At 39.3% G+C, this 26,007-nt stretch overlaps 1 protein-coding gene across 2 annotated transcripts in view; it reads right to left on the minus strand.

Moving 5' to 3' along the window:
- Window positions 1–23,680, minus strand: part of LOC128743867 (uncharacterized) — a 33,178-nt gene extending 9,498 nt beyond the window's left edge. For both annotated transcript variants that reach the window (XM_053840549.1, XM_053840548.1), the window contains exon 1: window positions 23,223–23,680. In XM_053840549.1, coding sequence (XP_053696524.1) covers window positions 23,223–23,283 — 61 coding nt within the window. In that variant the 5' untranslated portion in view covers window positions 23,284–23,680. The remainder of the gene's footprint in view (window positions 1–23,222) is intronic.
- Window positions 23,681–26,007: the final 2,327 nt, after the last annotated feature.

Consider the following 26,007-nt stretch of genomic DNA (forward strand, 5'->3'; position numbering starts at 1 on the left):
CCTCAGCACCATTAACGGAGTCTGAGAATAATAATTTGCATTGCTCATGAATGATTAGAACAAAATTAAATTAAGAACATTGAACTTGTTGGATTTTAAATCACTGAAAAGCGATTATTAAAGCATATTAGGCCATTGCAAATCATTTTCAAAGTTTTTGTCACCCCCCCTTGGAAATTGGCTTGAAAAATCGAGGGGCAAAAAAATAATTTGTAGGATATGAGTTAAATTTTTTTTATAAAATCAATTGTCTGTGGGCTCTACAACCTGAAAAACTTGAAAAATGAGTGTACGAGTTGAGTTAACGCTTCTAGCATGAAATAGAAATGTAAATTCAAACAGCGGAATTTTCGAAAATCGGCCAAAAAATTTTCTTTCGTTTTTGTCTTTTTTTAGTAGATTTTTGCATGTAAAATAACAACGTATATATTAAAAGCAAGAATAGATTTGGTTTTCCGTTTAAACTTTAAATAAAAATGCCTAAAATCCTTATTTTTTTTGCTCGATTAAAAAATTCTCTTTGTTTTTTTTCGCCCCCCCCCCTTTAGTGGTCCAACACCGAAGGGACAAAAACTTTTTAAAATATTTGTAATGGCCTTATTGCAATTACGCAACTGACTTCATTTCTAACATTCGTCGTACCGTTTTAAAATTCGTCCATCAAAATTTTTCATCGTCCGAACTAAAAATCATAACAATGTTTACGAAGCTAATGCGCATGTATTTGTGTAGGACGGCATGAAAAATGTTATTTGGCAAAATATCTGCAGGTCAGGCAAGTTTTCCTGGCTGTAGAATAACGTCAATGCCTTGCGTGAGTTATTTTCATTTATGAATGACGGAAATTAAAACGATTAGTCGACATTTTCTTCTTCGTCGCACGAAAAAACGTAGGAAATTTGGCTGCTAGGACTTCTTTAATGATAAAAAGCATTTAAATAGATCTCAGCTCACTTTGATTGATATGATTGATGATAGACGCGTATGATAGACAACAAACTAAAATATTAGGGGATAACTAGTTTTGCATTGTGTGTGATAAAAATGTTGATATTTTTAATAATTTATGTTGGATATGACGGGAATAGGCAATTACGACGAAGCAGCAACATACCCTACGTTGTTTTTGTCTTCAGTGGCATGAAAAAGACATGATAAAAGGCTGCCACAATTATTCATTACACAGTTTGCAATTAATAATTACACTTGTTGCTGTCCACCGGCAGCTGCTCATCTGAATTAGTCACCGTATTGCTGACATTGAAACAAAAACCATTCAAACGCGAGAATCGAAGGTAATCTAAACAACCCATCACTAATTACCATGGGCATTAGCGGGGGGACCTTTTCCAAGCGCAGCGCGAACATTTCAGTTCGCAGACCCATCCTGCTGGGTCGATGTCGAGCTCACTGAACCGAAACGAATGCGTCACTATTAGTTCCAGTTTCATCCACCAAGGGCGCGCATAAAAAATATTGGGATTCTGGCATGCTGTTTCAAATAAAAGTCTTCATAATTGATGTCCTATTTGTTACTATCTTACTGAATCGATTTTCTCTTGACCCTCATGCAAGTCGTTCAAGAGCAAGTATACCTACTGCTGTTTTCTCCACGATTCTACCAACAATACCAATCGCCAATTCACGGATATTCCACCATTCATATTCCGATACCTTTATGTTTACCGATTCAAATTCAATCCAGGGAAACTCGCGGCAAACTCAGCTCTATTGAAATGTGTCATTGTCAGCATTGTGGAGTTGTAGCACATCCCCAATGCTAAAGCAAAGACAAAAAAGAACACGACATTCAGTCGTGGTGCGGTGCTGGTTGGTTCCGCAGCGACCCGTACCCGTGCCTGCTGACGGAGAGCGCTGACCTAGCAGCATCGTTACGTTGGGTTCGATGCATGCAGGTTTGTGAATACATAAAATGCCGTACGGAGTACGCAGTAATTGACAGCTCCGCGGTTGTCATAGAACCACCATGCACCATCCGTGCCGTACCGTATCCGTATCTGCTGCGCGTCACCCTATCTGAACGCTTCGGTATGCAAACCGTAGGTACGTCCTGCAGTCGAACATGTCGGCAATCTCAGACATATTAGTCTCGTTAGTGCTCGTTATGATGGTTATCAATAATTTTGCGTATGTGTCGGTCGGGTACTTAGTCGTCAAAAATTGTTTCCCAACCAACAGACAGCAGCAGTGCGACAATTTGGTATGGATTTAAACCTGGACAATCATAACCGGATTTTGCTGTCCAAACCAGCCGGCGGCGTCGGGCGGCAGAAGTGCGAAACTGCAAACTGACTAAATGCGAATTATTGACAGAAGACTGCAATTTATGTTTGGATTTTTTTTTTGATAAATTTTATAGTGCAGATGGATTAAATTGATTTCCTCTTTTGCTTTGGATTATTCTTAAAAAAAAAATCAACGTCAAGGTTGTATCGTTGAGCACATGTCAAGTGCAATCTAACAGACTGTATCCGTATTTAAATGTGTACATGTTGTAGTCATTTTTATGCCGATACAGGCGGAACTAATAACTGCTTTTGCAGTAACTATATTATAATGATGCGGCTCCCTAAATAAAAAAATCATGTACACACAAAATCATTCAATTCAAAAATTTCAGTACTTTTGACTAGTAAGTTTTAATTGAGTAGTGAATTAAAATTGTGCTAAAACTCATTTAACTGAATATAATTATAAACTACCACAGCACAATTTTTGATAGTTTAAATTTTATAGGTTTCTGAAAAACACAGAGACGTTTCAAAATATTTTTACACACTTATGCTAATTTTTCTTACGATTAAATATATCTTTCGTTATTAATCAAATTTAGTTCTGTGTTGATGCATTCATATTTCTACTGCGCAATGATCAAAGCAGCTTCGAACCCACCACGTTGAACAGTTAGTCACCGTTTAGATTGCATAAGAATATCTTAGCATCAAAACCAGTTACGAAGAGTGGTATGTATAAAAGATAGAATGATTGGTTTGGTTCTGCGAATTCAAAATGCTTTTTTTTCAACTTTTCAACGTTCTACAGCTATCGTTCAATGTTATAGAGTGTTTGAGAGTCTAGAAGCGATGAACAATTTACACAATCTCTGTAGTAGCTTCAAAAAATGTCCCAATACAAGTAGGAATGGACGATGAATCATATTTATTGAAAACCAATACTGTTCACAAAGTTGCTACTGAACAGAATACCACATTCATGGCTCAAACAATTGAAATTTAAGCTACTCATGTTTGTTATTCAACCAGAAGGTACTTCTACACATCATCGATCGAACGCATTTTCCCCCGCCGCCACCACACGAACTTCTTCGCGTGCCATCATGACTCATCAACTTTTTTTTGTACCACAAACCTTCGACCGATGCTCGCCTAAAGTGGCAACAAATTAACAAGAAAGTAAACAACGCCCACGGTCATGCGGAAAAATGAATTACCTTGTTGTCTTGAGGCCCATCAAGATCTATCTAGAAGCGTTCGATTTCACCTTGATCGGTTCTCGATCTTGCCCGGTACGACGCGCGACGCAAGGTACATACATATCTTCTTGTGCGAGTAATTGATGTCGCTTGATCATCGCCAGCCAGCGCGCGGCGATTGAAGGCAACAAATCTCTGCAATTGCTGCAATTTTTCAAGCGGAAAATGATGACACTGGCGAAAACAAAACCACTCTGTTGTTGTGATCGGCGGTAATGGGCCATTCGGAAGCTACAACGGCCTGCGCGCACCTAGTAGATAGAACATCAACCGAATCGAGTGGGTGGAAAATTGCCGGCAGGGAAAAATTGCACTAAATTGGATATTAAAATTTGCGGCACGCAGGGTTGTTCAACAATGGTAAGTTCATTTTGTACCTTCCGTATCTCGAACAGTAAGCAGTAACCCATTATGACCTAGCGTACATAACTTGCTGACATTTTCTGTCCACTTGTGATTGTAGCATAGCAGCTTCTTTATACCAATTGAAGAATACACTATTGCGTGTTTCAGTTTATGTATTCATTTTGTACCAAATGTTAAAACATCCCTAGTAACAAATCTAAAGTCGCCTAGTGCTGCGCGAGTGCTCGATCCATACGTCTGTTTCGCTATAACTCCAGAACGCCTGAACTTTCACTTTAATTATATCTCGGTCGTCAGTTTTTCCAACTTTTTATTGTATAGCAGTACGAAATATGGCTAATTTCTACCTAAATGGTTCATTAACTCGCTCTATATACAAGATACGTGTTCACGTTCTTCTTCAAAAGTGTGTGATTTTAATAGATGCAAATATTTGCAGAACATTATTTTTCCCTAAATCACATAGTTTTGATGCTACAGTGAAAACCCCGATTTTTGGGGGTCGGCCATGAAAGACGCCTAATATATCAAAAACTGTGATACTTAGAGGAATAATGCTTTCAGCAAAAAGCTTCATAATAAAATTATCTAAAACTTTCTAGAACATACTATAGCTCTATATCATCAAAATAAAAAGTTAAATTTTGCAGCGCCACCTGTGTTTGAGTTCCGAACTAATACTAACCACCAGTCGCTGCGTCTATTGATATATAGAAATTCTTCCGAAGACGCCATATTAAAAAAAAACACTATGAAAAGAGTTATTAAAAAAGTTCACGATTCCGAGCAATCAAACCACTGTGCAATGTGTGAGCCAGTTGCGCCTGAAACTCTTCTATCGTGTTGACATAGCTAGTATTTGAGTGGCAACCACTTGCTTCTGGTACTAGTGTATATGAGCGATTCAATGATACATTAGCGCCAGCAGCAAGCTGTTATCACTGCAAAACTAGTTATCTTCAATGAGCCGATATCTTGGCAATACCGACACGTTATCCATCGGTCTCTCTTTTGATCTGCTTTTGGAAAGCATCTAATCCCTGTGCAAGCTATTTCGGTCGGTCGGATTTCAAAACACTAACACCACTATAGTAAATGGGCTTAATTTAGCCGCAGCGATCATTTCTCACGACTATAACTCAAATTCTGTAGCGTTTCATTAAGACCAAAATACACGCCGATTTTCATTAAATATTATTCTATCAACTGGTATAAAAATCTTGTCTCGAATGAATAAAGTTTCGACGTAATTCCTGAATATTGTTTAGGCTACCGCTTAATGGGCTGAAAATACCCTCCTGTACCCTATATAGATCTTCTATCTTCTAAATATAAAAGTGAATGCGGGTCTGTACGTATGTATGTTCCACGATAACCTCGGAACGCCTAGACCGTTTTTCACCGAACTTGGCATATATATATTTCGTGAAACGGGAAATTGACAAAAGGTGGGAGGTCTATAACAAGGCGCAAAGGTCGAAACAAGTAAACTGGCTGCGTTTCTCTTGTATTAGGACCGATTGCAGGTGGCAGATAAAGGGAAGGGATGTTTAAGTGGCTGTAGTACAGATGAGGGGGCCAAGGTGGAAGCTTACCAGTAGGAGCTGAAGGCTCGATCTATATGTATGTTCCATCATAGCTCCGGAACGCCTGAATCGTTCTCCACCAAACTTGGTACATGTGACTCTGGTCACGAGGGTCATAGGAAGTCATATCAAAAATGAGACAGTCCCTTTCAAGGTGGGCTGATCCAAATAAATAAATGGGTCTACATTTCTCTTACATTCAGACCGGTTCACAAGTAGCTGAAAGACAGGAGAGTAAGATCTGATAGGCGAGGGACCACTGAGGGGAGGTCAAAATAAAGCGTTGTTTCTCTTTCATTAGGCTATTGCAAATTATTTTTAAAGTTTTTGTCACCCCCTCCCCCCCCCCCCCCTTGGAAATTGGCTTGAAAAATCGAATGGCAATAAATAATTTGTAGGATATGAGTAAATTTTTTTTAATCAAATCAATTGTCTGCCTGAAAAACTCGAAAAACGAGTTTACGAGTTTAGTTAATGCTTCTAGCACGAAACAGAAATGGAAATTCGAACAATGGAATTTCCAAAAATCGGCCAAATAAAATTTCTCTCGTTTTTGTCTTTTTTCGTAGATTTTTGCATGGAAAATAATAACGTATATATTGAAAACAAGCATAGATTTGGTTTTCACGTTTAAACTTTTAGTAAAAATGCCTAAAATCCATATTTTTCTGCTCGATTGATACAATCTTTTTGTTTTTTCGCCCCCCCCCTTAAGTGGCCCAACACCGGAAGGACAAAAGCTTTATAAAATATTTCTGGAGATAAAACAAATAAGTAGATGATAGTGTGATAAAAGAAGTTAACCAGGGGAGAGGTATCAGCTGTCAAGTGTTCCTGCATTACAGGAATTTACGAAACGAAACCATCTATGTAAATGGCTAGAAGACAAAAGTAGATTTTGACAAGACTCTTGTCACAAGAGGAGAGGTCCACTCTTCTATCTATTGATATAATCGTACGCACTGCCATAACTCCGGAACACCGAGATCGTTCTTCATCAAAGCTATAACTTTTCCTCTCACAGCTATATAAACGGGTAAGACAAAGTGGTCGGGACAGGCGGTCATAACTTCTACAATATAAAATATTTTCAGATGAAACCAATTGTATTTGACGGAGAAATTTTTCTATTTTTAAATATTCCGCGATTCGCAATGGCCAGTGGATACCGAAGATAATTCTAGTTATCCAGAGGTGTGTCAAAAATTGTTTTTTTATTGCTTGTATCTTGTAACTATAAAAATTCATTCATATTTATATTTTTATGTATTCAAAGAAACATCTTATGCTGTTTTAAGGTCCAAGATGGCAGATAAAGGTTGGGTATCTATACCTATAAATATGGATTTCTGTCTATCTGTCGGGATGTTCCTTATAGAATCAAAAACTACTGAACCAATCGGCATGAAAATTTGCATGTAGAGGTTTTTGGGGCCAGGGAAGGTTTTTATGATGGTTAGAGACCCCTCCCCCCACTAAGAGGAGGGGGGCTCCCATACAAATGAAACACAAATTTCCGCATAACTCGAGAACTAATCAAGCAAAGGGAACAAAATTTGGCATGTGGGTGTTTTTGGAGACAAGAATTTTTTATAGTGTGAATTGAGACACCTCCCCTCTTTAAAAGGGGAATTAAGACTCCTCTCCCCTTTAAGGGGAAGTTTAAGGGGAGGGGGGTTTCCATACAAACGAAATACAAATTTTCACATAACTCGAGAATTAATCAAGTGAATGGAACCAAATTTTTATCATGTGAAGGATTTTGGATGCAAGAATTTTTCTATAGTGAATTAGGACCCCTACCAACTTTAGAAGGGGGCCCCTATACAAATGAAATACAAATTTCCTCATAACTCGAGACTAATCAATCAAATGGAACCATATTTGGCATGTGGGTGTTTTTGGAGGCAAAAATTTTTTCTATGATGAATTAGGACTCCTTACCTATTTAGGAGGGGGGGCTGCCATACAAATGAAATACAAATTTCCTCATAACTCCAGAACTAATCAAGCACATGGAACCAAATTTGGCATACGGGGGGTTTTAGAGGCAGGAATTTTTTTTATGATGGTTTGAGTCCCCACAAAAGCCCCCCGTAGAGATCACATCTATCTAGGTTTATTTATTTTCCAAATCTACTGACCTCTTGACCTCTATTACCTTTCCTTCAGTGACCCAGCACCCTGCGAAATGGTAGTTTCTACGAAAAGATTTTCCGTGAAATGGTACATCCCACGTTAGGTTTTTCGCGAAATGATATTCTGTGAAACTCTATATTCCGCGTTATGGTCAACCGAGAATTGGTGTTCCGCAAAATGGTATTCGGCGAAATGGTTTGTAATGATGGCGAATATTTAAATGCTATCCGCTTTATTTTATCAGACTAAGCAATGGGGGGAGTTGTTTTCTATTTTACTGTGAGGAAAATTTGTATATTAAAACACCCACGAACTTCTCAGAAAGTTGCAAAACTCGAGATTGTGATAAAGGTCATCGGAGATTCAGGATTTATGTACAACACAGTTTAATTTGTGGCAATACGAGGTTTGTCGGGTCAGCTAGCATAGCATAAAGCTTCTATGAAGTATTTTTTTGTAAAGATGATTGCTGGTCAATATTTGATGCCATTTTAAAATTCAGAATGCCGGCTGAAAAGATCTACAAAATTAACTTTTTCAGAAAGAGATGCCGTTAAAAGGCTGAAAATATTATTTGATTTAATTCTGGTGGTGGATAACCAAATATGTCGGCTGCCGAGTCAACATACTTTAAGAAAAACTGAATTAATTTGATAAAGTGGTATATTCAAGCCTACTTTTCCCTCCGCAGGACACTACCGAACTAATATGTACAAAACACTAATCAGACCGGCAGTCCTCTACGGACTTGCGACTGTAACTCTGCTTACGGAAGACATGCGTGGACATGCCGTATTTGAACGAAAGGTGTTGCGGACTGTTTTTAGCGGAGTACAAACGAATAGCGGAGAGTGGCGTAGGTGTATGAACCCCGAGTAGCAGGCACTACAAGTGCACTAGAATTTGGGAAAAAAATTTAAATCTTTACAAACAAACCAAAAGCTTAATGAATAGGTGTCCAATTCGTCAAAGTTTAGCAAAATTTGTATTAATTTGTTTGTAATATATCTACGTAATGCAGAGAGAGAGTTTTTATTCGGCAGCGCTGCATTTTTGTTTATAGCAACCACCTAGGAAACCACGTGTGGTTTGACAGGTAACTGTTTTTTAATTGCACGATTATGCAACTAGCGGACGTGCAATTAAAAGACAGTGCGATTAGAGGACGTGCAATTAGCGCACGGGTGCTGTACTTGGAGAAAGATTCCCATCGTACACCTGGAGAAAGTTGGGAACTACGGTGGGCCGGTCACATCGCAAGGATGCCGTACGACTGTGCTGTGCAGTGAAATCCGTTCAGAAAGGCATCAGGAATACAGGGGCCCAACGTGCTAGATGACGTGACCAGATTGAAGCCGACTTGCGTGTGTCGAGAGGCTCAACGAATTGGCGACGAGTAGCACGCGACCGAGTACAGTGGAGATGAATTCTTGATACGGCAACAGCCACCTCCACTCTCGGCTGGTAGAAATTGAAAAAAATAGAAGATGAATTAAAATCACAGATACACCAGCGAAGTACTGGAGTTAAATTCATCGTCCGTGTAAAGGCCACTCATTTTTTAAAAATTCATGTTTCGCAATATGACCGCATCGCGGCACTTGAATGTAAAACCGTACAAATGTGAAAACCACACAGTATAAAACCTTATAAATATAGGTTACTTCGCAACATGCGTTACAGAGGGTGTTAGTGTGGAACCGAAATGTCTAAGACGATGTTTTTTCTATGTTTCATGTCAGTTCGCCAGTGATAGTTATGTTGTTTTTATTTAGTTAAATAAAACCCAATGTGAACATAAAAGTTAATAATTTCGGTTTCAGGCTGTGATTGGCTATAACTCGCATGCCGTAATGCAAATAAAATTAATTTTAAATTCAAAGAACTATTACAAAGCATAAAAAACGTCGAAAATAATGGAATTTCTAAATAACTATTTTTGATTTTTAATACCCATCTCCGCGCCAAAAAAAGGTCAAATTGCAGAAGTTTTCATGCAATAGGCATCTTATTTTGTCTGTAACGAAAACCAGACCCCTGATATCGCAAGAATCCCAACACGCTCCCTAAATTCTTTAGACAAAACTGAAACTACAGCTGGTGTGAGTACCTCACCAAAATTTTCTCATTCGGGGTGGGATTTACAAGCATAACAATACTCGTGATACAACTATGTGCAGATGTCAGTGCCCTGGCTAAAACCCCAGCGCCACAGTTGGCAGTGGCAACTTAGTGTATAAATATAAGCAAAGACTCAAACAAATTATGCCAGATTGCGTTTAAGACTAGCACCAGTAACGTAGTTGCATCTCATAGAGTTGCATTGCGTTAGAGGAACATTCAGGCGTTTTGGTCATACATTACGGTTATCTCCGTTATAGTGAATCTATATTATTACAGCAAATAAGTGTTTTTCGTCGAAATTAGACAAAAATAAGGTTTGGTTCCGCTGATTCGCTGTCAATGAGTCGCAAGACGACACACGAGGCATGCAGAGGCATAGTTTGGAATTTTCATTTTTGGTGTGTATGGAAAAATATGTCGCAATCTAATACTATTTTATAGTTGTTATCATCGGTCTAGTGAGTCGACATGTTTTCGCAAAATACGTACGGAGTAGAATATAGCTGTCGTAATCGCCAGTATTAATGAAAACCGTGAATTGTCGATGCGTAGTCGTCTTCAATAGTTGGGATTGTAGCTGTAGTTCGTAACGATATTGGCTTAAACATACAGCTCGTTGAAGAACTGAAGCCGAAAGATCTGGCGCAGCGTTGAATTTTTAATGCAATGTCTTTAGAAGATTCCTTTTATAAAGGGAGTTGTCACCGGAATACTTAGGTACACTATTATTTTTCATTCGCTTTTCGTAGTCAGATTATATTGGTTGGTTGGATTGGTATCAGTATTTAAGCAAATCCAAATTATGAACTTGATAGTTGGAAGAAGTGAAATTTTTATTTATCAAATAATTTTAGGCGTATCTGTTTTTGCATAAGTTGAAACTTATTTTCATCAAACAAAATAGTCGGAGCCATTATCAACTCATTTCATAGTGAAACGAAATGGGCTAGATTAGAATGATTGTAGCAATTGCTCATTGAGTATAATCGTGCTTAGAGTAATTATAATACAACGTGCCATCCAAGTAATAGTTGGCAATTCCAGCGCATGTAAGTATATGATACTACTAGTAGATGCACGTTATCACGCAAAATCGAATGATTACGGTGGGAGAAAATGACTCCAAATGACTGCCATTATCTGGGAAAGCCCCGTAACCTTTATCGAACTACTCGTCATAGGTATAGCAAACATAATGGGCACAGTGCATCACGTCTACTTTCGGTGTAAATTTATGCACACAATGATGATATTCGCTCGCAGGGGCGCAGTCACTTCCTTGCCGTGAATAGATCAACAGCAGAACACGCGCCCGTTCTAAGATGGTTCACCTTGCCCTCTAGAAGGAATGTTCTTTTGTCATTCCTCGCGGCTATAAAGCAGCAAGTTTTAATTCCCGACAAAACGTCGCTTCCTTATGCGACCGGTTACCGTTGCATGATGGGGGACGTTGATGGGCACCTCTCACCTTTAGTTTGTTTTTATATTTTACTAGCTGACCCGACAAACTTCGTATTGCCACAAATTAACCTGTGTTGTACATAAATCATGAATCTCGGATGATCTTTGTCACTTCTCGAGTTTTGCAAGCCCCCCAGTGGGCGGCGCTTCCGACGGCGGGTCACCGGCAACACTCGCGACCGGCTCGTCCTGAATGATCTAGTGTTACTATAGATAGTTTTTGTGGTCTTGTTATTGATTAATGTTTTATGGAAGAGTCTCGAATTTCTCGAGTTGGATTAGTTTTTGAGTCGCAAAAATTTCTGTTTTATTTGTATGAGAGTCCATATCCCCCTACCACAGGGGTGAGAGGTCTCTAACTATCATAAAATAAATTCAAGACTCAAAAATCTCCTACATACTAAATTTGGTTCCATTTGCTTGATTAGTACTCAAATTATAAGGAAATTTGTATTTTATTTGTATGGGAGCCCACCCTCTTAAAAGGGAAAGGGGTCGTAATACACCACAGAAAAAAAATTCTGCCATCTAAAACTCTCACATGCCAAATTTGGTTCCATTTGCTTGATTAGTTCTAAAGTTAGGAGCAAATTTGTATTTCGTTTGAATGGGAGCCCCCCCCCCTCCTAAAAAGGTAAGAAGTCCTAATTCATCATGGGAAAAATGGTTGCCTCCAAAAACACCCACATGCCAAATATGGTTCCATTTGCTTGATTAGTTCTCGAATTATGAGGAAATTTGTATTTCATTTGTGTAGAAGCCCCCCCTCTTGAAGTGTGGAAGGATCCTAATTCACCGTAGAAAATATTTTTGCCTCCAAAAACCTCCACATGCCGAATTTGGTTCTATTTGCTTGATTAGTTCTCGAGTTATGGGGAAATTTGTATTTCATTTGTATGGGAGCCCCCCTTCCTAATGTGGAAAGAGGTCCTAATTCATCACAGAAAAAATTCTTGCCTCCAAAAACACCTACACGCCAAATTTGGTTCCATTTGCTGGATTAGTTCTCGAGTTATGAGGAAATTTGTATTTCGTTTGTATAGGACCCCCCCTCCTAAAGTGGGGAGGGGTCCCAATTCATCATTGAAAAAAAAATTGTCTCCAAAAACACACACATGCCAAATTTGGTTCAATTCGGTTGATTAGTTCTCGAGTTATGAGGAAATTTGTATTTCATTTGTACAGGAGCCCCTCCTCTTAAAGTGGGGAGGGGTCCTAATTCACCATAGAAAATTTTCTTGCTCTCGAAAACCTTCACATGCCAAATTTGGTTGCATTTGCTTGATTAGTTCTCGAGTTATGAGGAAATTTGTATGGAAGTCCCCCCTCTTAAAGGGGAGAGGAGTTATAATTCCTCTTATAAAGAGGGGAGGGGTCTCAATTCACCATAGAATAAATTCTTGTCACCAAAAAAAACACCCACATGCCAAATGTTGTTCTATTTGCTTGATTAGTTCTCGAGTTAGGAGGAAATTTGTATTTCATTTGTACAGGAGCCCCCCCTCTTAGAGTGGGGAGGGGTCCTAATTCACCGTAGAAAATTTTCTTGCCCTCGAAAACCTTCACATGCCAAAGTTGGTTCCATTTGCTTGATTAGTTCTCGAGTTATGAGGAAATTTGTATGGAAACCCCCCCTCTTAAAGGGGAGAGGAGTTATAATTCCCCTTATAAAGAGGGAGGGGTCTCAATTTACCATAGAATAAATTCTTGTCACCGAAAACACCCACATGCCAAATTTGGTTCTATCTGCTTGATTAGTTCTCGAGTTATGAGGAAATTTGTATTTCATTTGTATAGGAGCCCCCCCTACTAAAGTGAGGAGAGGTCCTAATTCATCATAGAAAAAAATCTTGCCTCCAAAAACACCTACATGCCAAAGTTTGTTTCATTTGCTTGATTAGTTCTCGAGTTATGAGGAAATTTATATTTAGCTTATATAGGAGCTTCCCCCTCCTAAAGTGGGGAGGTGTCCCAATTCATCATAAAAAATATTCTTGTCTTCGAAAACCTTCACATGCCAAATTTGGTTCCATTTGCTTGATTAGTTCTCGAGTTATGAGGAAATTTGTATTTCGTTTGTATAGGAGCCCCCCCTCGTAAAGTGGGGAGGGGCCTAATTCATCATAGAAAATATTCTTGCCTTCGAAAACCTTCACATGCCAAATTTGGTTCCATTTGCTTGATTAGTTCTCGAGTTATGAGGAAATTTGTATTTCGCTTGTATATGAGCCCCCCCTCCTAAAGTAGGGAGGGGTCCCAATTCATCATAGAAAATATTCTTGCCTTCGAAAACCTTCACATGCCAAATTTGGTTCCATTTGCTTGATTAGTTCTCGAGTTATGAGGAAATTTGTATTTTGCTAGTATAGGAGCCCCCCCTCCTAAAGTGGGGAGGGGTCCCAATTCATCATAGAAAAAATTTTGGTCTCCAAAAACACACACATGCCAAATTTGGTTCCATTTGCTTGATTAGTTCTCGAGTTATGAGGAAATTTGTATGGAAGCCCCCCCTCTTAAAGAGGAGAGGAGTTAAAATTCCCCTTATAAAGAGGGGAGGGGTCTCAAATTACCCTAGAATAAATTCTTGTTACCGAAAACACCCACATGCCAAATTTGGTTCTATTTGCTTGATTAGTTCTCGAGTTATGCAGAAATTTGTGTTTCATTTGTATGGGAGCCCCCCCTCTTAGTGGGGGGAGGGGTCTCTAACCATCACTAAAACCTTCCCTGGCCCCAAAAACCTCTACATGCAAATTTTCACGCCGATTGGTTCAGTAGTTTTCGATTCTATAAGGAACAAAATACAGACAGACAGACATACAGACAGACAGACAGACAGACAGACAGAAATCCTTCTTTATAGGTATAGATTCTGAGAGTATTAATCACCCACAATGGATGATTGTTTGCGTATAATTTTAGAGTTCTTGGTCACGACGCTATATTAAAAGATATCTTAGCTGTAACCGATAAACTAGCGTCTACATCCTACACAAAAAAGAATCAATCCGTATCTCGCATCCGTTGACGTCGCATACTGGTTTGGCCCACGCAAAACTTACAGGATTAGTGAAGCAAATATTTATACTTGTTATTAACGTCCGAAGTATTTCTCACGAAATGGTTCGAATCACTCTTGAAAAACTTCTCTTATTCAAGAGTGGGCGATAATCCAAAAATAATATTGGGTTAATCATTAATTCGATTCGATGGAAACAGGGAACTTGAAACATAACAACAGTTCAGATGCAAAACGAACCCATTGTCAGCGATAACAATCAATCGCAAATTGATCAATTTGTTGCAAGTTTCCTCTTGATATTAACCGTCCGCTTGCGGGCAGCTGACTAATTACAAGTTTCCCTCCCACCAACCAACCAGTGACCGGCGCTGCACGTGAAATCTTAAAACTGCAGTCAAAACATTGCATCGCAATGATCGAACTGCACATCTTCGCCTTTCTACAGCAGCTGACGACACCTGGACCGAGGGATCCGATACAGCGCAACTCAATATCGTGCAGAGAACAGGGGTGGAAGGCATCATTTGAATAGTAGGTACTTATTTACGGTCATTTTAAGTGAAACCCCGCGCATCTGTCCCGTCGCGTCCACAGTATTGTACGAAACATCTCACCGTGAAAATAAAATGAGGAGAAAAAAAACTCTACCCCACGTTTTTCGCGTTCAGTCCGTGCTCTAGCTGGCACCGGATTGTGACTCTGCGCTGCGCTACGACGGGTATGGCGTTGATGATGATGACGCTGCCGCTACGATTGCCGTTGCTGCGGGGCGCCTCTCGATCGGAGGGGTGTAATTTTATTGCGCTTCAATTTTTGTAGGTTGCAGTTTTCTGCAAGCACCGGTTCTTCTGTAGCTTATTTCAATCGTTTTTCGGTACACACGTGCACCTTCAAGAGATGTCCCAATGCCGCTAGCTGGCTAGTTCGCACAGAATCATGTTTTTACTGCGGCAAACGGGCATGGGTACGGTGAGCCTCATCATCAATTCGATCGAACATTCGACATTGCGGGACCGGTGGTAAGACAATTTTCCTCGCTAAACGGTTTGTGAGGTTAACTGGGTAGGTGCGCGCAAGAAGCGGCCGTTGCAACTTCTGGTAAACGTAAACAGGTAATTTTCGGTTATTTTTTCGACACTCGGAAATCATCCAATGCCGTACGGTGTTGGGTCTTTTTCTCTTTTCTTGGAAATGTTTTTGGGCTGCGTGACTCGGGAAAAGCGGAATTCTAATTTCCCAAGCAACAGTGCAAACGATGCGTGCGTATTTGTAATTACGCTTGAGCATCCGATTTGGTACGGCACAAAATTTTCTTGTGCGTTATCCAATAAAGATATAATCTCGAACTGGAACCTAAAATGAAACAATCAAACTGGCTGGATAGTCTACTATCGACAGTAATTTCTGAGAAAATACGAAACTGGCACTTGTCGGTTGACGTTTCGCTGTCTGATCATAGACATAACATTTTCAAATAGGTGTCACAGTCACAGGATGCCCATCGAGATCCTAAAACAACAAGCTGGGATGCTTGAACTCGAATCGAAAAGCTTCACTACAAGAATTAGGTCGGTGCAATAACTTGAACCGGCATCAAAGGTGTTAAAGGTCTCTGCATAGATACAACAATAATGGTCCACTTAAAACTTCGACTAGGAATGTTTCCCAGTAGAACAAAAGGCTCGAACAGCTTCACAAAAAGATGCGAAAACTGTTCAATGCAGCAAACATTACTTCGGACTGGACTCAATACAGGAGAGCCTTAAGCGAATATAGCAAAGAACTAAGGCGAACAAAACGAAGATCTTGGGTACACGATTGTGACAGCATTGACAGTACTCCAATTGTGGCAAGATATAATAAGAATCTTCCCTACTAACACAGTTATTACAAACCGGTTGTGGCAACCGATTTATGGCTAATTTCAGTCATGAATAAGTTTCTGCAACCAAAAGTGCGAAAAGTGTGCTGCTTGGGTTGCTAGGGTTCATTCAGGAAAGAACATAGTTCCTTCACGAAATCTCCTCCAGAAATACTAGACTCAATTGACTTTCCGGGATCTTCCTCTGTCCATGTTGCAGCCCGCTTTGACTGTGAAATAACATGTTCTCAAAAAATAACTTTTTAGGATTTGTGAGGATAAAAGAGATCGCAACCAAAGATGCTGGGATGGATTTCACTAAGGCTAGGGTGACAAATGCAGTGAGATCCTTTCAACCTAATAAATCAGAAGGTGTGGAAGGAATTTTCCCAGCTCACATTCAAAATAGAGAATCAGCACTATAATAGATATTTTTAAGACAAGTTTGATACTAAACAGGACTGAACAACTAATTCGTACTCTTTTTGCACTCAATCTGGAGTTCCGCAGGGAAGCAACCTGGGACCATTACCGTTCATCATATAGTTTATGGTCGTTTTCTTGTTTGCTTTGTGACCTCATCGGGCTGCAAGATACTATACGCTGATGATCTAAAGATATTCTTCTCTATACGATTTGCTGAGGACTGTAAGCTATTCCAAATTTTATGAACCAATTTACAAAATGGTGTCACTTAAACAACCTGATCATTAGTACTTCCAAATGCTTGCTCATTACCTTCACACGAAGCAAAACACCCATTGTGTAGAATTATGAAACGACAACTTGTCTTGAGCACTTCAAAGTTGTTAAGAACTAAGAAGTTGAGCTGAATACTAGAATGACCTTCAACAACCATTACTCAGACAATATTTCTAAAGCGAATCGTTTTAACAAGATGTCTATTAACTAAATTCCAGTTTGCGTATCAAGCTAGTAAACCTTCAACCACAACGCTCACAAGCTTCTGACAAAAATTGACGTCTTTTTTCTGGAAAGAAACAGCATTAGGTGAGTTTCTCGATATTGAAGCAGCCTTTGATAGTGCATTTTATTTATCAATGGCAAATGCAATTAAGAAAAGACTATTTGATAAGTGTATAATGGTTCGAATGGTTCTAAACTTTCGTGGAACGCACACTTAGATTCAATAATTAGCATTAGCTGTAGCTATGGGAGGTTGGCAAACAGTTTTCCAGGCAGATTTGGCTGCTGGAATGCTCAAACGTCTGCCTTAACTGGAAATACAGACATGCTAAATGCCGTATGAATAAAACAGTTTGCTTTGAAAGCTTGAAGCTGAAAGTTGAAAGCTTGAAAGCTTACAAGTATTCCCCTAAAATTGCCTGGGATTGCATTTACTTGCAACCAAGCCAGGTTAACTAAAAAAGTTGTTACTGGGTCATTGCGGTATAGAGAGAAATGAAATTGCAGACGAACTAGCCAGATGTGGTTTTAACTCTCCATTCACTGGTCCAGATCAATGTTGCAAATCGAGCGAGAAACAAACGATTCTCACGCGAGCGAGTATAAGAAAACAACGCACAATGGGCAAAAATGAGCTTGTAATTCCAATAATTAGAAAATACGCTGGCTGATTTGGAATCTTACAAGATACATATTAGGGTAAAAGCAAAGTGTTGGGTTTATACCGTTCTTAGACATTACCCTTCTTTATCGATAGACTTCGCAGCCGGTTGTTAGAGTATAGGAAAATTACAGGGCCAGTGCAACGATTACGAAATACGACAACGATAAATTAGGATAAGGGAGGGTATTTTCAGCCCATTAGGCGGTAGCCTGAACAATATTCAAAAATTACGTTAAAACTTTATTTATTTGAGACAAGATTTTTATACCAGTTGATAGAATAACTTTTACTGAATATCGGAGTGCATTTTGGTCGTCATAGGCTACTGAATTTGAGTTAAAATCGCGAGAAATGATGAAGTTGCCGCGGTTAATTTGGGCCCATTTTCTATAGTGGTGACTGTGTTTACTATGTATTTAGGGGTGAATTAGGCAAAGTGGACTATTCGTGCATTTTGCTCAGGAATGGGTTATGATTCTTTTATCAACATTGGGAAGTTATTTGAGTTCATTTCATGGGCAGCAAATAAGTTTTTATTCTGTTTAATTAGCTTTTGCCATGATTTTTGGAGATAATGGGGCAAAACGGACATCTTGGTGCAGGGGGCAAGATGGGTGGGCACGGTGAGGCTATCACTAATCGATTCCTTACATTTTTTTTACATAGGAATAGGTATCTTGTAAGATTCCAAACCAGCGGCTTCTAATTATTGGGATTATGAGTTCATTTTTGTCCATTGTGCAACGCTTACGCCAATGACGCAAGCGTACGACAAATAGCCGTCGTTGCTATATGTAGTCATTTTGCTACTTACACACTCGCGAATGCACAACCTCGTAGCGTTTTTCTGAATAGCCTGCTTACGAGGCAAACTCGTGAGTAGCCAGCTGCCCGTGAGGGCCAGCAGCACAATAGGATACATTTTGCATTAGTTTTTCCTCTCCTGTTCCTCTTACGTCCTCGATTCTAGTTGCGGGTGGCAGTACAAGCCCTCGCGAGTGATAAGTATCAGCTGATCGGTTGTAAGGGATAAGGGAGTGTCATGACCGTGCTGTTAGCTAAATATAAAGTGGCAAAAGCTCGAAACTGTATATAAAAAGCCCTCCTAGTTGGCTTCGAGGTAAGACGCTGATCTAATAAGCCAGTCGTCGTATGTTCGAATCTCGGTTGGGAGAGACTGTTAGAGTCAATAGGATCGTAGCACTGACCCCGCACTGTCCTGTATTCTAACAACTGTTTGCGAAGCCTGTCGTATAAAAAAACAGAAGGTCAAATTTCGATAACGAAATTAGCACCCAGGCTTTGCTTTGTGTATGAATAAATAAGGACGAGAGTTGCTGAAGTGTGCTTTAAGTTACTCCAAAGTTGCTGAGTCTCAATAAGGGAGACCTCAGCACGTTTACCGATCTTATCACGTTCTACGCCAAACTTGGCACACATGTTCCTTGACATAAGGGAATCAGCATTGGAAGGACTTGTCAAAGAAGATGGTCCCTATTAAGGAAAAAAGGTTTAAATAAGTAAAAGGGGTTGCGTTTCTCTTGAATTTAGACCGAATGCAGTTTGCAGCCCCGGTGGCTGGGAGACAAAAAGGATAAGGGGGTATGGAGAGGAAGGGTTGGGAAGCCGTGAAGAGACCTTAAAAAAGCTTCATTTTTTTCTGTTATAGTATTTTTTAGAGAACGATCAGATGCCATAATAGCCCATGCGACAGAAGTGGAAGTTGGCTGAGAGCGCAGAGAAGTTGACAAAAAGGGGAGTGGTCTCTAACAAGGGGGGATGAAGTTCAAATAAGTAAAAGGGCTTACGTTTTTGCTTTTAGACCGATCGCAGTTGTGTGAGTGACTGGGCGACGAATAGCAGAGATATAAGGATTTGTAAACAGATGCGTAATTGGCTACGTGACAGAAGGGGGAACTGATTGGGAAGAAGCCATCGCGTGGTCGGTCGAGGTCGAGGTGGTCGAAGAACGTGAGTGTGAATGTATGTTTCGCCAAAGCTCCGAAACGCCTGGGCAGTTCTTCATCAAACTTGACACTTGTTTTTTGACATAACAGAAGTGCAGGGGGATTGAAAATTGCGAGAAACGGGTTCTTACAAGGGGGAGGAAGCTTTAAATGGGTAAAGTAGTGCGTTTCGCTTGCATTTGGAACGACAGCAGATTTATGTACAAGTGGCTGGACAACAAGAGGGGATTTCTGAAAGGAGGGAATCGGGTGGGCATTTAAAAGGGAGAGGTTCAAAAACGTAAAAAAGGCTTTGTTTAGCTATATAGGGATTACCAGACAAAAGAAAAGAAGACAGATTTACACGTGGCTGGGAGACAACAGGAGGGGAGCTGAAAAAAGGAGTAGACACATTCAAATGAAGATAAAAGGTTTTGTTTCTTGCATTATGAGAATTTTTGTTACAATAACAGTTGTACAAGTAGCAGAGGGGCAAATGAGCCCGAGTAAGATCGGGCAATCAGCTAGTAGTTAAATAGAATGGACACAGTGATTCAGCACCTAACAGAGGAGGTGGAAGACCAACTCCAACTTCAAATTTAAATGCAAATTGTAATCTAATGTCGAGTCGAATTTTATGTCTAATTTCACCAGTGAGGTACTCAAACTGCGACACGTGTCCCGTCTTCTCTATGAAATATAATGTTTAAAAAATTCCGAAAATTCACTTGGCGAATAATTACAAAGTATCACTATAACATGGTTTGTAAGAATCAAATTATTTACTATCTACTACTCAAAAGCGTGTTTTTTATTTTTCATTCTTGTAAATATTTTCATTCACAAGTCCATTAAATATGCTCACATACAAAATATCATGAAATTTTACGTTGTTTCGTTCCATTTTGCATGGTTATTACGAAAAATTTCCACTGTAGACCAACACAGTGGTCACAGTGGTGCTAATCTTCCGAGAAAAAAAATTATTAAAAATGCCCCTGGAGTAGGATTCTCCACTAAACATAAGGTAACTCAATCCAAAATTAATTTTGTTGCTGGTTTGCTATTATATCCGCACGTTTTGTACATTTCTAAGTAATTTGGCATCAAAAATTAGAGAAAGGTTTTTGAAATTATTGGGTATGAATTTCAACCCAGCCTTGACACGCTTGCTTTGCTTTAATAGTTATTATCAAAAAAGAGCTCATTTGGCTACCAATGAGTTTACAGCCTTAGCATGTGGCGATAGAGCAATCCCAAGTATCAATGTGAGTTTTATTGCGCTTTTATTGCAGTTCTCGTGACCAATATTGATCATAGTAGCCATTATAAACGTGTAATAAAACACGAATTATTACTTGAGATGGTGATTTCGGCACTATGGTAGATAATGACTAGCTCTAAAGCAGTGATGGCCAAACTGCGGTATTTTGAGCTAGTCCGTGCTGCTCGCACTCTGGTTTGAGGTATAGTTAAGCAGATTTTTTTTTTAATAATTGAGAATTTAGTTAGATGCCTCGCTGGTGTGAAGCTGAATGTTTCCCGGTATAAATACTATGGCGAGTCTTGGGAAACGATAGTTGAGTAATGGTCACAAGTCATTGAGGCCCGCGACTATCATTGGGAGATCCCACACCGTGTTTACACTTGGGCACCATAGTCGTAAGTGTTCCATTTGGAGGACAATTTGATCACATAATGTATTACTAATATCCTATTTTGCACAAAAATTTTGCTTTTTGTTTTTTTAGCACATGTGCAATTTGAAATTTAATAAAATTAGTAACTTTGTCGAATATAGTAACCATCTATCTCTTCTGGTTGTCGAAATATAATAATTTGTATGTAAAAAGCACTTTTCAAAATAACTTTCGAGGATACAATCAGATACAGACAGCTGATACTTGCTTTTACAGGATTTTTGTTGTACTTTTATGATGCGTGTTATTTGATCTGCCACCTTGAGAAATATTTGAACTCAAAGAAGTGCTATTTTTTACCGAAAAAGCTCAATATCTCGGAGAATAACATATAATGATGTTTCACTAAAACATGGATTTCAGTGAGACAAATAATTTTCCAGAACACTATGTACACGTAAAAATTGACCAGAATAAGTTAGGGTCAAAAAACTGTCTTTAAGGGTTTGTCCACAAATAACGCTTCATAGCTAATTTATATGAACAGATATAGCTATGATGTCTTTGACAAAGTTGTTTGTATTGACATTTGTTATATCTTTGCTGAACGCATCAAACCTGTATCTTGAATATGTGAGAAAATAAACTTCGTATTTCACTTTTAAGGGGATTAATAACATAATGGTTCCTGTCAAACGAAGGATTTTTTATACCAAGAAATACTTCCAAAGACACCATATGCGAAAATCTCGCGTTTCGGTGTAATCTCACGCGATTACGTATTTCACTGTTTCGTTCACTCTGGTGCCTGACCCATAAAGGGTTAAAACGCTTGAAATAGTTCATATGATTCATATGTTCATATGATCTCAAAGGAATCATTAAATAACTTATAAGGAACAAACAAAAAAATTATTTTTGGGGCTGATATAATCGGAAAAAAGCTGATATAATCGGAAGTAGATATAATCGGAACCATATTGTATTTCAAAAAGTTGTTTATAAAATAACTGGTAATAGTAAATCAGCTCATAAATCGCGATAAATTTACTGTTTCTTTCGATAATTATTTACAGTTGCCGAGTGGACCTGCAAACCACACATTCTGACACGAAATAGCATCTTTTGGTCATATTAAGGCTATACATCTCACTCATTAGAGAAGCAAAACAATCAGATGTCATTCCCAACAATTCAATTGAATGTTATCGGCAGCTTTTCTAATTAGATACTTGGAACTGAAGGATATAGTATACCACTTCATCAGTTATAAATAGAATGGCATGTTTTTCAGTTCAATGAACACAGTCCACAGACTGTTTTATGATTGCGAAAAAGCTTTACTATAAAAACGTAAAAATTTAAATTTATTACATTGAACAAAAATGTACTACATGTTCCATGCTTTTGTAAAGTGAATAGTAATAAAATAAAGGTAAAATAAAATAAGTGTTTTAGTGTCACATTGTTTATTTTCTAAGTAGCTGACGTTAAATACCAAACAGATACCGCTTGCTATTTACTGCAGTCTTTGCAGCATAGTAATTGATTGTTTTTATTGATGCAATATCAAAAATCACATTCACGTTGATAAAAATTATCTAGGTTAGAAAGCGGTTTGCAGCAAATACCACCAGCAAATACTTTCAATTCGTTCAAGTCAGTCACAAAGGCTGGAATGCAAAAGTTAACATCTTTCCTATCTCCACTACGAAGATCCCCAAATTTTTCACTATAAAATATAACAATCAACAGTTTATACCATTTGCCAGCAAACAATCACAGCGGAAGCTCGTCCGGAGACTGCGCAGTTTGTAGATGACACAAATGAACACGTCAATTGTTGGTATGCCATAAATTGAAATCACCAATTAACATCTGCGTGACTAAAAAGCATTCCGTCGGAAGTAATTCCGCCTTAGAAAACAGTTTCCTTTCATGTTAGCTGTATCCGTAACTAGATGTAGCTCACCTGGATATGCGTAGCCACTCGCAAGCAAAGCCCCAACCAATAAAACATAGGTCGCCTTCATCGTTGCACCGTTCCGCAGTGAGTTGGCACTAGCACGAATGTTCCAGATATTGCACTGCTCCTCTTCACCTGTTCGGAATCAGACTATTTCCACTCACAACCAGATAGCGGCCACTTGTCCACGTAATTCTCGATACAATTCACACTTCTGCTCGATCGCTTCCAATAACTTTCACCTTTATTCTCAAAAATTAAAAGGAAGACAACAAATCACAAATCTTCTTTCTTTTCACAGTGAAAAGACTGTTGTTGTTTTAGTCGATTGACTGTCACTTTTTATCTGTTGCTGCTGCGATTGGAGAATTCTATCGGTTCACTAGCTAGGTAGCAGGTTGTTTCTGATGCGGGCACACCAGTTCGCTCCGATCTCTCGTATCTCGTTCTCTCTACTAAACCGTGTGCGGCGGTTGCTCTCCGCTTTTTATATTCACCGGCCAGCCGAAGCGCGTGAATCAGCCGCACGGCTCGCGACCGCGAGTGGCGACGCTGCCGACGAAACAAAACACTGCTGCTGCTTTACTTCCACTCATACGACCGACCGCAATAGTGCAGGCCACCACCAACCGTAGCCACCTGTAGCGGCAGTAAAGCAACAACAGCGATTCACTACCGGCAACAAGCGGTGCTCATCCACGCTGCCGCCGCTAAGCTGCTCTGCATGGAAGACTCGAGATTGATCGTAGCTGGCTGTACGTCAAGCTCGAAGGGGTTAAGCCAGGTTGTTTGTGTTGTGTTGTGTTGTGGTGATCCGCCAGCTGAAGTTGAGTGCCCCGATGCCGAAGTTGCACTCCAAAATGGTGTTGTGTTGTGATGCGATTTGTACCGAACGATTGAATGTAGCAAAACAGCAATAAGTAAACGGTTTCGATTGAATCAATTGAAGTTGAAGTTCAACGTCGCCATTTTAAAAAATAATCAAATTTTTTAATATAGAACTGCGTCTTACGGTAAGGTGCTAAGAACTTATTCCAAAATATCTACCTAAATATGCGAGCGTCATGAAAAGTGGTTCGGAGATTTGACCGCTAATAACACAGCGATTTCCTAATCGATTTTCAATATTTTAATAGTTATATTTCGTATTACAATAGTTAAATATGTTCTGGGAGTAGTAGTTGTTTCGCAGCAACAATTTTTCGCCAAATTTCAAAAAATCGTGACGCCCGGAAACATATAACACACATTTTTGTTTATACGGACATTTCAAAATACATAAAATATAGAGATTTGCAACATAAATTAATATTTTTTAGGGTTATTTGGGGTTAATCGAAAGTTACTCATATTGTAAGTGGTATCGGTTGAGTATTTAGCATTATTATCCATAGAAGAAAACAACTCTATGTTGAACAGCAGACATGAGAGAACATCACTTTGACGAAGCCCTCTGTCTGATTCGAATGACCTTGACAATCCAACCGAAATCCAAACACAACACTGAGTACCATCCATTGTAGATTGAATCAGGTAGATCAGCTTCCTGGGGAAGCTATTCTCGTCCATGACTTTCCATAGCTATTTGCTTTCGATGGTATCATATACAGCTTTGAAGTCAAAGAACAAATGGTGCTTGGGATCTCTCTATTCACGGACCTTTTAGAGGATCCGCCGCAGTGTAAATATTTGATCCGTTGTAGACCGACCTGCGACGAAACCAGCTTCATAAGTTCCCACGAATCTTTTCGCAATTGGTGATAGTTGATGAAAAATGATTGGGTAGTTTGTGGGCGGCATTGAGAACGGTGATCGCTCGATAGTTTAACTTGTCGCCCTTTTTATAGATCGCGCAGATAACCCCATCTTTCCACTCTTCCGGTAGCTGTTCCGTATCCCAAATTCTAACAAGTAGCCGGTGCATACAAAGAGCCAACTTTTCTGGTCCAATTTTATTAAGCTCCGCTAGGATGCCATGTTTTCCAGCTGATATATTGTTCTTTAGCTGCATGATGGACTCCTTAACTTCGCCTATCGTTGGGGCTGCCATCTCTTCTCCATTTGATACACCGTCGAATTCGCTTTTCCCGTCAGAAGGGTTCCCAGCTAGCATCAACTCGTATATCAATGTACGAAAACTATCGTAAATATCTCCTAACAAACTCAAAATTGTAACTAAAGCTGGATAAAGTGAGATCAAGTTGATTTTCTGTCGTATATAATGATAATGGCTGACATACATACGATTTCCAGCACAAAATCGTAGGGTAGTACGGAGTGACTCGCGCTTAATCGGATATTATCGTATATAAATACTTATATAGTCGTAACGCTCAAAATTATTCGTAATCACGCATATTGCCTCCAAAATAGTACGGATATGCCAATTTTGCGCATGAAATACGATTTATTTAGCATGTATATCTGTACGTAATGCTGATTTTTACCTTTTTTATACATATGAAAATGCTAGCTGGGTTCTCCGCCTGGGCGCCATTTATCTTACGGGGAGGAACACATACTCACCGGAGCAGAGGAGAGATTCGCCAGCAACGACGCACGCGGTTTCTACACAAAGGTGAAATGCAGGAATTTTGCTATGCCTATGATGTGCAATAATAGTGCTGGCTACCTGCTTACTAACAAATCGAAGCACTTTCAGATATAGAGTAGGGCGGGGCATAAGTGCGATGTTTGAAGTTGTCATCAATTTTCGCGAGATATAAAGAAGAACAACAACAAAATATATTTTATAGTGATGCAGCTACTCAATGTCTTTACATTCAACTAT

Source organism: Sabethes cyaneus, chromosome 3, assembly GCF_943734655.1.
Source record: "Sabethes cyaneus chromosome 3, idSabCyanKW18_F2, whole genome shotgun sequence".
NCBI classification, from domain to species: Eukaryota; Metazoa; Arthropoda; class Insecta; order Diptera; family Culicidae; genus Sabethes; species Sabethes cyaneus.